Source organism: Rhinatrema bivittatum, chromosome 1, assembly GCF_901001135.1.
Source record: "Rhinatrema bivittatum chromosome 1, aRhiBiv1.1, whole genome shotgun sequence".
Classification (NCBI taxonomy): domain Eukaryota; kingdom Metazoa; phylum Chordata; class Amphibia; order Gymnophiona; family Rhinatrematidae; genus Rhinatrema; species Rhinatrema bivittatum.
Window position 1 is genome coordinate 661,782,023 of NC_042615.1, and position 12,852 is coordinate 661,794,874.

At 42.0% G+C, this 12,852-nt stretch overlaps 1 protein-coding gene across 1 annotated transcript in view; it reads right to left on the reverse strand.

Annotated features, from left to right (window-relative positions):
• ADGRV1 (adhesion G protein-coupled receptor V1) overlaps positions 1–12,852 on the reverse strand; it is a 1,128,533-nt gene that overhangs the window by 801,925 nt on the left and 313,756 nt on the right. Inside the window, exon 40 of the mRNA XM_029573357.1 lies at positions 8,271–8,349. Coding sequence (XP_029429217.1) covers positions 8,271–8,349 — 79 coding nt within the window. The remainder of the gene's footprint in view (positions 1–8,270; positions 8,350–12,852) is intronic.

Genomic DNA, 12,852 nt, shown 5'->3' on the forward strand with positions numbered 1-12,852 from the left:
TCCACATGCAGGTCCCCAGAGGCAGGCAGAGTTCCAGAGTCTCAATGCATGGATGAGATGATACTGCAAGGAAGAGGGATTCAGTTTTGTAAGGAACTGGGGAACCTTCTGAGGAAGGGGGGAGTCTTTTCCAAAGGGATGGGCTCCACTTTAACCAGGGTGGAACCAGGCTGCTGGCACCAACCTTTAAAAATGAAATAGAACAGCTTTTAAACTAGAACAAAGGGGAACTCCGATAGTCACTCAGCAATGCATGGTTCAGAGGGAGGTATCTTCGAAGGATACTAATGAAGTAATAGAGTTAGGGTATCCCAACAGAGAGGTTCCAATAATAAGAAAAGTAGTCCATGTGCCTATATGTAAAGAATCACCTGAGCTAAATGATTACAAATTATCCCTGACAACTGAAAAGCAAAATGTTAATACAAACAAAAAACACACTTTGAAATGTTTGTATTCTAAGGCTAGAAGTCTAAAAGTAAGATGGGTAAGTTAGAGTACAGCAGTGAATGATGACAGACTTAATTTGCATCTCAGAGACATGGTGGAAGGAGGATAAACAATGGGATAGTGCTATACCACGGTACAAATTATATTGCAATGATAGAGAGGAGAAACTTGATGGCGGGGGATGGCATAGTGTCCAACAGGATAAAGAACCAGCAAGAGACTAAATGCACAATGGAATCTTTATGGGTAGAAATACCTTATTTGTTGGGGAAGAGTATAGTAATAGGAGTATATTACTGCACACCTGGCCAAAATGATGAGGACAGTGAATTGCTAAGAGAAATTAGGGAAGCTAACCAAATTGGTAGTGCAGTAATAATGGGAGATTTCAATTATCCCAATATTGACTAGGTAAATGTAACATCAGGACATGCTAGATAAATAAAGTTCCTGGATGGAATAGATGATAGTTTTATGGAGCAATTGATTCAGGAACCAACAAGAGAGGGAGCAATTTTAGATCTAATTCTCAGTGAAGACCAGTATCTGGCGAGGGAGGTTACAGGGGTGGAGCCGCTTGGCAATAGTGATCATAACATGATCAAATTTTAATTAATGACAGGAAGGGGGACAGTAAGTAAATCCATGGCTCTAGCACTAAACATTCAAAAAGGAAACTTTGACAAAATAAGGAAAATAATTTAAAAAAAAACAAAAAACTGAAAGGTGCAGCTACAATGGCAAAAAGTGTGCAACAGGCGTGGACATTGTTTAAAAATACCAGCCTAAAAGTACTCTTCAGTACTATGCCGGCAATCGTTTGGCCGTGGAAGGAAGGCCAAATGATTGCCAGCATGGTTAAAAAGTAAGGCGACAAAGGCCATTTTAGCCAAAAGATCTTCATTCAAAAATTGGAAGAGGAATCCATCAGAGGAAAATGGATAAAGCATAAGCATTGACAAGTTAAATGTAAGAAATTGATAAGAAAGGCTAAGAGAGAATTTGAAAAGAAAAAACTCATAATAAAAACTTTTAAAAATATATCCAAAGCAGAAAGCCTATGAGGGAATTGGTTGGTCTGTTAGAGGATTGAGATGCTAAAGGGGCACTTAGTGAAGATGCCATTCCAGAAAGACTAAATTAATTCTTTGCTTCAGTGTTTACTGAAGAGGATGTTGGGGCATAACCACTCCGGAGATGCTTTTCAAGGGTGATGATTCAGATGGACTGAAATAAATTATGGTGAACCTGGAAGATGTAGTAGGCCAGATTGACAAATTCAAGAGTACTATATCGCCTAGACTGGCTAGTATACACCTCAGGGTTCTGAAAGAACTCAAAAATGAAATTTCAGACCGATTAGTTAAAATTTGTAACCTATCATTAAAATCATCCATTGTACCTGAAGACTGGAGGGGAGATCCGAGAAAACTATAGACCAGTGAGTCTGACTTCAGTGCCGGGAAAAATCGTGGAAACTGTTATAAAGAATAAAATCACAGAACATTTAGATAGACATGGATTAATGGGACACAGCCAGCATAGGTTCACCTAAAGGAAGTCTTGCCTCACAAATCTCCTACATTTTTATGATGGGGTGAAGAAACATGTGGACAAAGATGAACCAGTAAATGTGCTGTATTTGGATTTTTCAGAAGGTGTTCAACAAAGTCCCTTATGAGAGGCTTCTAAAAAAAAACTTTAAAAGTCATAGGATAGGAGGTGATTTCCTTTTGTGGATTGCAAACTGGTCAAAAGACAGGAAACAGAGAATAGAATTAAATGGACTGCTTTCACAGTGGAAAAAGGTAAACAGTGGAGTGCCTCAGAGATCTGTACTAAGAACAGTGCTTTTTAATAAATTTATAAATTATCTGGAAAGGGGCACGCCAAGTGAGGTGCTTAAATTTGCGGATTACACAAAATTATGCAGAGTAGTTAAATCTCAGGAGGATTGTGACAAATTGCAGGAGAACCTTGTGAGACTGGAAGATTGGGCGTCCAAATGGCAGATGAAATTTAATGTGGACAAGTGCAAGATGATGCATATAGGGGAAAATAAACCTTGCTGTGGTTATACGATGTTAGGTTCCACTTTAGGAGTTACCACCCAGGAAAGAGACCTAGGTGTCATAGTGGATAAAAGATTCAAATCGTTGGCTCAGTGTGCTATGGTAGTCAAAAAAGCAAAAACAATGTTAGGGTTATTAGGAAGGAAATGGTGAATAAAATGGTGGATGTCATAATCCCTCTGTATCACTCCATGGTGAGATCACACCTTGAGTACTGTGTGCAGTTCTGGTCACCACATCTCAATAAAGATATAGTTCTACTAGAGAAAGTACAGAGAAGGGCGATCAGAATGATAAAGGAGATTAAACTACTCCCCTATGAGTAAAGGATAAAGAGGTTAGGTCTGTTCAGCTTGAAGAAGAGACGGCTAAGGGGGGATATGATAGATGTCTACAAAATCATGAAAGGACTTGAACAGGTAAATGTGAAGTGGTTATTTATTCTTTCCTATAATACAAGGACTAGGAGGCACTCCATGAAATTAGCAAGTAGCTCATTTAAAACAAATCAGAGAAAATTGTTTTTCACTCAACGAATAATTAATCTCTGGAAATCATTGCCAGAGGATGTGGTTACGGCAGTTAGTGTAACTGGGTTTAAAAAAGGTTTGGATTAGTTCCTAGAGCAGAAAGTCCATAAACTGCTATTAATCAATAAGGATCAGTAGTATGGGATCTATGCATTTACGGGTACATTTTATAAGGCTTATGTGTGTCTATACTGGGAGATATGCGTGGCTGGGCTGTGTGCGCGCCATAGGCTTTTTCATAGCTCCTAGCATTCGCTGAAGACTAGCTTGATAGAAAAGGGGCGGGCTGGGGGTGGGGTCTGGGCAGGGCGTGGGTAGGGCATGGGCAAGCCAGGGCAGCGCCATTAGGCACTGTCCCGCTGAAACACTCGCCGGCAGCCGGCCGGCCCGCGTAACCTGCTACTGCTCCAGAGAGCAGGTAAGTATCTAAACAAAACAAAACAAAGTTAGTTAGCGAGGTTTTAGGGGTCGGAGCAGATAAGAAAAAAGAGAGGTAAGTAAGCTAGGGGGTTTAGGAAGTTCCCTTCCAGTCTTCTCCTTTATTGGAGCAGACTGGGAGGGAACTTTGTAAAAGGGCCTCTCACTTTGCCATATGCATCTAATTTATTTATTTATTTATTTAGTGATTTTTTTTTTTATATACCGCGGCACGTAAAAAAAATACATCACCTCGGTTTACAGTAATAAAATGTTCTCCCCTTATAAGCGCGAGTCTGCATTCACACGCACATGCATGCGCCGATATTAAATCAGCGCGTCCATCTGCACATGCCTGGAATCACGCACACATGGACACCCGTACATGGGTCTTAAAATTTACCCTTTAATGTTTGGGTAATTGCCAGGTACTTGTGACTTGGTTGGCCACTGCTGGACACAGGATACTGGGCTTGATGGACCCTTGGTTTGACCCAGTAGGGCATATCTTATGTTCTTAGATGTAAACTCATTCATTCTGTCTCCTGGTACTATAGTGTTTTACCTCTCTTTGGCCAACAGATGTCCTTCAATCACAGTAATATAGTACTACCCAGATATGTTATAACATTTTTTTCCTATTATTTTTCTTTTATTCACAAATATTTGTTTTCCTTTGCTCTGTGATATTATACTAGCACCACAAACTATATTTTCACATTAAAGTTTATCTGGAGCACTTGTTAGATTTTTGGTCAATAGTTTTCAAGAATGTAAAGGCAATAATCCTCAGTAATGTAAACATTTTTGCCACTGATTTTTTAAATGAATTTATATGGTTAAAATCACCATACAGAAGCAAAGTCTATATGAAACCGTGGAGATAGAGTCTGGCTCATTATTTGGCAACAGACTCTAGGCAGGAGAGAAAATATTATGAGATCCATATTCAGTGGCATGTAGCCAGATAACTGACAAGTTATCCGGTTGAATGGAGACTGAATATTTTGGGCAAGTACCCAGCTAACCTTTAATCAGATATCTCATTATGGGCCGGATTTTAATAGCTATACATGAGCGTAGATTTCTGCGCGCAACCCGGCGTGCGCATGTTATAAAATCCGGGGTCGGCGCGCACAAGGGGGTGCTCACTAGTGCACCTTGCGCATGCCGAGCCCTAGGGGAGCCCCGATGGCTTTCCCCGTTCCCTCTGAGGCCGCTCCGAAATCAGAGTGGCCTCGGAGGGAACTTTCCTTCCGCCCCCCCCCACCTTCCCCTCCCTTCCCCTATCTAACCCGCCCCCCAGCCCTACCTAAATCCCCCCCTACCATTATTTTATAAGTTGCGCCTGCCTCCAGGCAGGCATAGGTTGCGAGCGCCGGTCAATGACCGGCCCGCGATCCCGGGCACAGAGGCAAATGTCTGCTGTGCCTGGAGGCTACGGCCACGACCCCGACCCCAGACCGCCCCACCCACGTCCTGCTCCTTTTTTCGAGCCCCGCAACATACGCGCGTCCCAGGGCTTTACGTGCGCCGCCAGACCTTTTGAAATAGGCCCGGCGCGTGTAATCCGCTGGATTTACGCGCATAGGCTTTGAAAGTCTGCCCCTATCTGTATAAAATTTAGCCAGATAACACGGGGCATTTCAGGAGTGTTTCTGGAGGGAGTTAGCTGGATAACATATCCAGGTCTAGACGTCTTGTACAACAGACTTAAAGTTAGTCAGATAAACGTATGCAGCTATCTTTAAGATAGCTGCCTATATTCTATAGAGCAGCTGCATCACTGAATATATCTCTCCAAAGTTAGCCCGATAAGTTTATCTGACTATCTTTGCAATCCGGCTAGCTATTGAATATGAACCTCTCAATTTCTAAAATCTCAACAAATGTTTGCTTCCTTTATTCTGCTGTCCTTTCTAAATAACTTATAAATGCCTGGAATTGCAAATCAATTGGAACACTAAAAAGCAAATCTTCCAAAAATTTACTTCACAGTTCCCTGTTATTGCAAATACTTACGCTCCTCAGTATGCACCTAAATGCAAATTGCCTGCTGCAGTGGCTGCTTACTGGAGTCACCTTACAGAGACTTTTTTTTTTACACTATCCAGCTAATTGTAGGCTTGCAATTTTTATGACTGGATAGCCAGCTAATTTTTCCAGGCTAGCAATGAACATCTAGATAAAATTTAGGCCACATCCCTGCCCTGTCTCTTTATCCTGCTAAGATTTAGCCAGGCAATGAATTACCTTGTTAAACTTGGTCGGATTATTTAAAACTCAGGATTTTTTCCACTAAGTCTTGCACTTAGCCAGAAAAACCCTTCTGAATATTGATCACAAATTGGGAAAAGCCCTTTAAGATTAATGTACTCAGTATAATTTTAATAATAGAGCCAACAGGTCATGCCTATGTGTGTTTATCACATATAGGGGAAGATTTTAAAACATACGCGCGTGGCGTACATTTATGCGTGCAACCCGGCGCGCACAAATGTACGCCTGATTTTATAACATGTGTGCGCAGCCATGCACGTTATAAAAGCAGGAGTCGACGCGCGGAACGGGGTGCGCAATTGAGCACCTTGCGCGTGCCAAGCCACACTGCCTTCCTCTGTTCCCTACCCCCCACCCCACCTTTCCTTCCCCTAACTCTCCCGACCCCAGCCCTAAGTTAAACCCCCCTAAAAAATGTATCTTACCTAGTTACGCCTGCCTTGGGCAGGCGCAAGTTGTGTGCGCCGGCTGACGGCCAGCCCGTGATCCCAGGCACAACGACAAATGGCCGCTGTGCCTGGAAGCTCCAGCCCCACCCCTCCCCCACCCCTTTTTTCAAGCCCCGGGACATATACACTACGGATGTGAATCGTTTTTTGACGATTTAAAATATCGTCCGATATATTTTAAATCGTCAAAAATCGTTAGAAGCGCGATACACTAGGAATTCCCATGATTTATAGTCAAAAATCGTAAATCGGGGGAAGGGGGAGGGCGGAAAAACCGGCACACTAAAACAACCCTAAAACCCACCCCGACCCTTTAAAATAAATCCCCCACCCTCCCGAACCCCCCCAAAATGCCTTAAATTACCTGGGGTCCAGAGCGGGGGTCCCGGTGTGATCTTTTACTCTCGGGAACTGCGGTGCGTTGTAGAAATGGCGCCGGCGCTACCTTTGCCCTGTCATATGACAGGACAAAGGTAGCGCCGGCGGCATTTTGTTTTTTGTCCCCCGACGTCAGGAACGTAGGAGATCGCTCCCGGACCCCCGCTGGACCCCCAGGGACTTTGGCCAGCTTGGGGGGGCCTCCTGACCCCCACAAGACTTGCCAAAAGTCCAGCGGGGGTCCGGGAGCGACCTCCTGCACTCGAATCGTTTTGCCGTACGGCCAGCGCCATTTTACGCAAAATGGTGCCGGCCGTACGGCAACACGATTCGAGTGCAGGAGGTCGTTCCGGACACCCGCTGGACTTTTGGCAAGTCTTGTGGGGGTCAGGAGGCCCCCCCAAGCTGGCCAAAAGTCCCTGGGGGTCCAGCGGGGGTCCGGGAGCGATCTCCTACGCTCCTGATATCAGGGGACAAAAAAACAAAATGGGGCCGGCGCTACCTTTGCCCTGCTGTCATATGACAGGGCAAAGGTAGCGCCGGCGCCATTTCTACAACGCACCGCAGGCCCGAGAGTAAAAGATCACACCGGGACCCTTCCTCTGGACCCCAGGTAATTTAAGGCATTTTGGGGGGTTCGGGAGGGTGGGGGATTTATTTTAAAGGGTTGGGGTGGGTTTTGGTGTGCTGGTTTTCCCGCCCTCCCCCGATTTACGATTTACATGATATTTTAAAAAACAAAACCGCGACGATAAGATTCCCTCCCCCCTCCAGCCGAAATCGATCGTTAAGACGATCGCACGATTCACATCTCTAATATGCGCGTCCTGGGGCTTTACACGCGCCGCCGGGCCTTTTGAAAATAGGCCCTACGCGCGTAGGGCTTTTAAAATCTGCCCCATAGAGCCTTACTTTGGAACTTGTTCATGGTGTAGTATTTGTGTGTGTAGTTGGAAGCACAGAGATTAATGCTAGTATTTTATCTGCTCATTTTTACTCCAAAAGTAAGCGTGTACGTTTCAGAATGGGAGAATATTTCCAAAGAAATAATATGCCCATTTTCCTTAACCATTTTATAAACAAATATGCGCATTTTTTACACATTAAATAATCGCGACACTGCACAAGTAAAACCCCAGAATTAAATCTGGTGGCAGGTATCCTTTTAAAGCATGAGCAAGAACTCGGAATCACCAATTCGCCGATGCCTCCACCAGTTCTCCCAGTCTTTCTCCAGTTCATCTAGCACTTCCCCCTGAATCCCCAACGTTTCACCCATACCTCTCAATCAAAAACTGCAGACAACAGACAAGTTTGATTTCACATGTGCCAGTCACACAGTAGGTGTAAAAGCATATGAACAAGTTCGATAAGGCATACATATATCTCTCTTCTAAAATAGCAACTTCCATGCATACTTGTTAACACTACCCTAGAATTTCCCTTAACTGCCCCCTTTTTCTCCCAGTAACACGTACACACAAAACCAAAAATATGCACGTACGTTTGACATTTATAAAATAGCGTGTACATGCACACATGCTATATATGTTCGTGTACATGCTATTTTCATGAAAAAAAAAACCTACTTTGAAAATTAAGTCATATCTAGTTTGAAAACTAGATCTGCTAGAATTGAAACATATGCAGTATATATTGTTTCTGTGAGTGAAGCTCCATTAGTAATTACTTACTTGGTACTTCTCCATTCAATGACTCCCTTGACTCCATCATTGGCCTCAATAATGATCTGAGCAGCCATGCCTTCAACATCTAAAAGCAAAGTAAAAACAAAAGAATAGACACAACCGAATGGAAGCAGTACTGCTAAGTACAAAAGAACAGAGAGGAAGCCAGGAAACAGGACCATGAACACATTCATTAGCAGTGTGTAGAAGCACATTATGCATAAATACCAGCTTTGGAAATGAGCTTGAATTCTACACTAATAAATGTTTAAAATATTTCACTAGGGATTCTTGTTCTTGTTGATGGTGGCCAAGAGTAGGTACATCTAACAAATATGATGGAAGCAGGCAGTTTTTCTTTTTTATGGATAAATAGTATTACATGTATACAGATATATATATCTGTATGCATGCAAGCAAGCAGCATTAAAGTTTCAAGTTCATCTACATTTATTTTCTATCCTAAAAAGAATAAAAATAAACCCCAAAGGATGTGCTTAAGAACTCTAAAAGAGGTATCTTGCAAAAGGCATGCATATCTGCAAGTTCCAAACTTGTAAAATATAAATAAAAACAAGAGAAAACTAAAATCTTTTTCTCATTAGGAATTGAATGCATTAATTCTTATGCATTAATTTATTGTTTTATGTTAATTTATAGTTTGTAATTTTGTTAACTTATTGTTCAATTACTTAATTCTGTCCTATCTTCCGACATCCATGTTTTTACTCTCCCTGTTTTAATGTAACTTCTCTTTTCCACTTATACGTTAATTGGTTTTTCCCCTTGTTCTAATGTAAACCGGTACGATAAGACCTGGTCTTGAGTGTCGGTATAGTAAAAGAAGTTACATAAATAAATAAATAAATAAATGTAAAAATGGCCATAAATATAAATGTAGGAAAACATAGGTTTTGAGACTACCTATTCCAAGTTAAAACAAATGCCATTAAACTGGTTGCACTAAACAAGATCTACTTAATCAACAGCCTGGGACTGAATAGTTAGAAAAAAAAAGATCCCTTCTAAAAGAATGATGTACAAAACAGTTGAGGGGACCATTTCTTAACAGTTGAAAACTCCACCATCATGGCAATTATGCAATGTGATATTTTTTATATGCAAAAAACAAAAATGGCCTGTGAAGGCCACTTGTGCGGGAATGACAACCACATTAAGTACATCAAAAAGATTTATCAGGAGTACTTTTTCACATCTGCAGACACCATAGACTGAAAGACATTCAGGAGATGTCCTGAAATGGTTCCATTTATTCAAACACTTTGAAAATTGAGCTAGGGTAGGTCCAAGAGGTGAATGGCAATTCTGAAAATTTAGGTTTATTGACATGTAAATCTATATGAGCTGATCCAGGGATTCTCTACCTCAGTCTTAGGGTAAGAAAGGAATTTGTATGGGGGGAACATATTTGGCAGTTAAAGTTCTGCAGGATTTTTTCCTTTCTTCTGGATGACGGCATGCAGGAACCTCCTCAAATGTGGTTACTCTAAGGGATGTTGGTCTCTCATTTTATTTATTTATAACTTTTTATATACCAAGGTTCAATTAACAAGATTAATTATCACTTAGTCTTGTTTTACAATGAACAGGGCAGAAGTAACCTGGATTAAAACAATGAACAGGGTAGAAGTAACCTGGATAAACATAAAATGGGTGAAGCAAGTATAGAGAATTGGGTCTGTATAACTTGGGCGAAAAGCAGGGAAATTAAATAGGGGAGGACTATGAAGGCCTCAAGTTGGATAGTGTACTCATGATGCGGATAAGAACCAAGGCTGACGTGAGTAGTTATGGGAAGGCTTGTTCGAATAACAAAGTCTTAAGTCTCTTCTTAAAGGTGATTGGACCTTTATCTCATATCAAGCTATGAAGTCAATATTCAAAGGATTTGTCTTTGTCCCGCTAACTTTCAAAGGATTTGTCTTTGTCCACTGCCTCACTTTCAGTCTCCATGTGAAAATGCATAAATCATACCAAAAAGAATCACATTTTCAGTTCTAATCCCAAACTCTTCTTTTTTTTTTTTAATTTCTGCCAGTATTTCACATACAAGCCCAACTTCTTAAAGAGCTGTTAATGGAATCCTCTAGCAAGACTTTCTGACAATGTTTATTTGTTAGCATACTCTGTTCAAAGCAAGTTATCTGAGCCTTTTATTAGAAAGGACGTACAGGGTCTTGCATGCATATATACATCTTTGGTTCATTCTTATGTTACACTCTTAAAAGGTACCACAAGCTACAAAAAAATCGTTGCATCTAGAATCAATATGGCTACTAGAACATCACACCGCTGAAAATGTTTCAAAATCAAAAGGTGTCTTGCAGGAATACACATGGGCTACACCACTGTTTCCCAACCAGTGTGCAGTGATTAAAGTGTCAGTTTTCCTGATGGAAAAAGGTCATTAGTGGAGTATCACAGGGTTCTCTACTAGGATCTGTGCTGTTAAAATATTCATAGATGATCTGGAAAAGGGAATGATGGGTAAGGTGATCAAATTTGCCAATGACCCAAATTTATTCAAAGTTGTGAGAACAGCAGTGGATTGTGAGGAACTTCAGAAGGACCGTGTGAGACTAGCAGATGAAATGTAAGGTGGAAATGCGCAAAGTGCTGCACATAGGGAGAAACAATCCCTACTACAGATACACAGTCCTGAGTTCTCTGTATTAGGAATCACCAGTCAGTAAAGGCCTTGGAGTCCTTGTGGACAACACATTGAAATCCCAGGGTCAGTGTGTAGCAATGGTCAAAAAAAGCAAATAGAATGTTTGGTGATTAAAATGTAAAATATCATATTGCCTCTGTATCAATCTATATTATGACCGCCCTTTGAGTATTGGGTACAATTTTGGTTGCCCATCTCTAGTTCTGCCCATCTAGCAGAACTAGAAAAAATTGCAGTGAAGGGCAACAGAAAAGAAAAAGAACACGAAATGGCTCCCCTATGAAGAGAGTTCTTCAGCTTCGAAAAGAGATAGCTGAGAGATGATAGAAATTTATAAAATCATCAAGGAGCGAAACAGGGTGGCGATTAGTTAACATAAGAACATAAGAAATGTCATACTGGGTCAGACCAAGGGTCCATTAGTGGCCAATCCAAGTCACAAGTACCTGGCATGTATCCAAACATTAAAAAGATCCCAAGCTACTAGAGCTGATAACAAGCATGGCTATTCCTTATTGATTAATAGCGGTTTACGGGCTTCTCCTCCAAGAACTTATCCAAAACATTTTTAAACCCATCTACATTAACAGATCAATGCAATATAGTGTGCTCTGCGAGGCGCATGGACTTACAGTGCTTGGACATGCGTTTTGGATGCGCATCCAAAACCCCTCATGCAATAACGGCCTAATTTTCAGAAGCTCGCACGCGTAAATTTTGGGGGTTATGCGCGTGGCTAGGCCTGCGCATGCCGAGCACATTTTGGAAAGGGCCCAGCCATGCGCATAACCCCCGATATGTGCAGAAGTGCCAGGCCTAAAGGAAGAGGCAGGCTGGGCTGGGACAGCGTCATCAGACGCTGTCCCAGGGAAGCGCCCACCGGGAGTTTAATTGGAATTGTCTGGGGGGGGGAACTGGGGAAGGCCCTGTTGCATTGCCTCACGTTTTTTTCAAATATTCCCCGCTCGTTTTGCATGTTAAAGGAAACCTGCCCACACATGCGTGTACGAATTTTAAAATCTGCGACGTGCGCATATTATAAAATAACTGCATCCATGTGCTCTCACGCACGTTTTAAAATCTACCCTTAAGGGGATTAGCTCATCCAAACACACATCCAAACTAGTGCGTTGCTAATAGAGCTTACACATGTACATTCATGTTGATGAGGCTATCATCTATTATCCTCAATGCAAAAAATTGCCCCGCAGCCACTGCACCCATTTTAACGCTGCAAATTTAATGCCTGCCTGGGAACGGGCATTAAAGCATGTGGTGCAAAAGAAGATACTAAATAGGAGGAAAGACAGAAAGCAGAATTATGTCCCACTCAAAGGCTTAACAAAAACAAAAAATCCTGCTTTCTATGGTTCCTCATAGGGGGAGCACAGAAAGCAGCAGGCCCAAGGTCTGGCCCAATCAGAACCACAGCTGGCAGTGAATGAAGGAGTGAATACATTAATATTAAGGGTTGGGCACTTGATATTAATTTATTCAGTCCTTCACTTCCTGCTGATTGGTCCATTCACTGTCACATGGGGAGGAGGTCTGGCCAGGCTGCTCTAGATGCACAACTACTTTTCCTGGGCGCCCGATGCAGAGCTCTAAGGATGCACAAATTACCCATTGCGTGTCCCTTTTAGCACGGCTGCTCATTTGCTTATTTCATCAAGTGCCCAGGACAGGTGGGATATGTGCGCATTCCAAAAATGTGCACCCAGTTTGGACGCATATTTTTCACTTGCTGATATTGCATCGGCCTGTAACTTCCTTAACCACATCCTCTGGCAATGAATTCCAGAGCTTAACTGGAACACATTTGTTCTAAATGTGCTGCTTTCTAACTTCATGGAGTGCCCCCTAGTCCTTCTATTATCTGAAAGAGTAAATAACCAA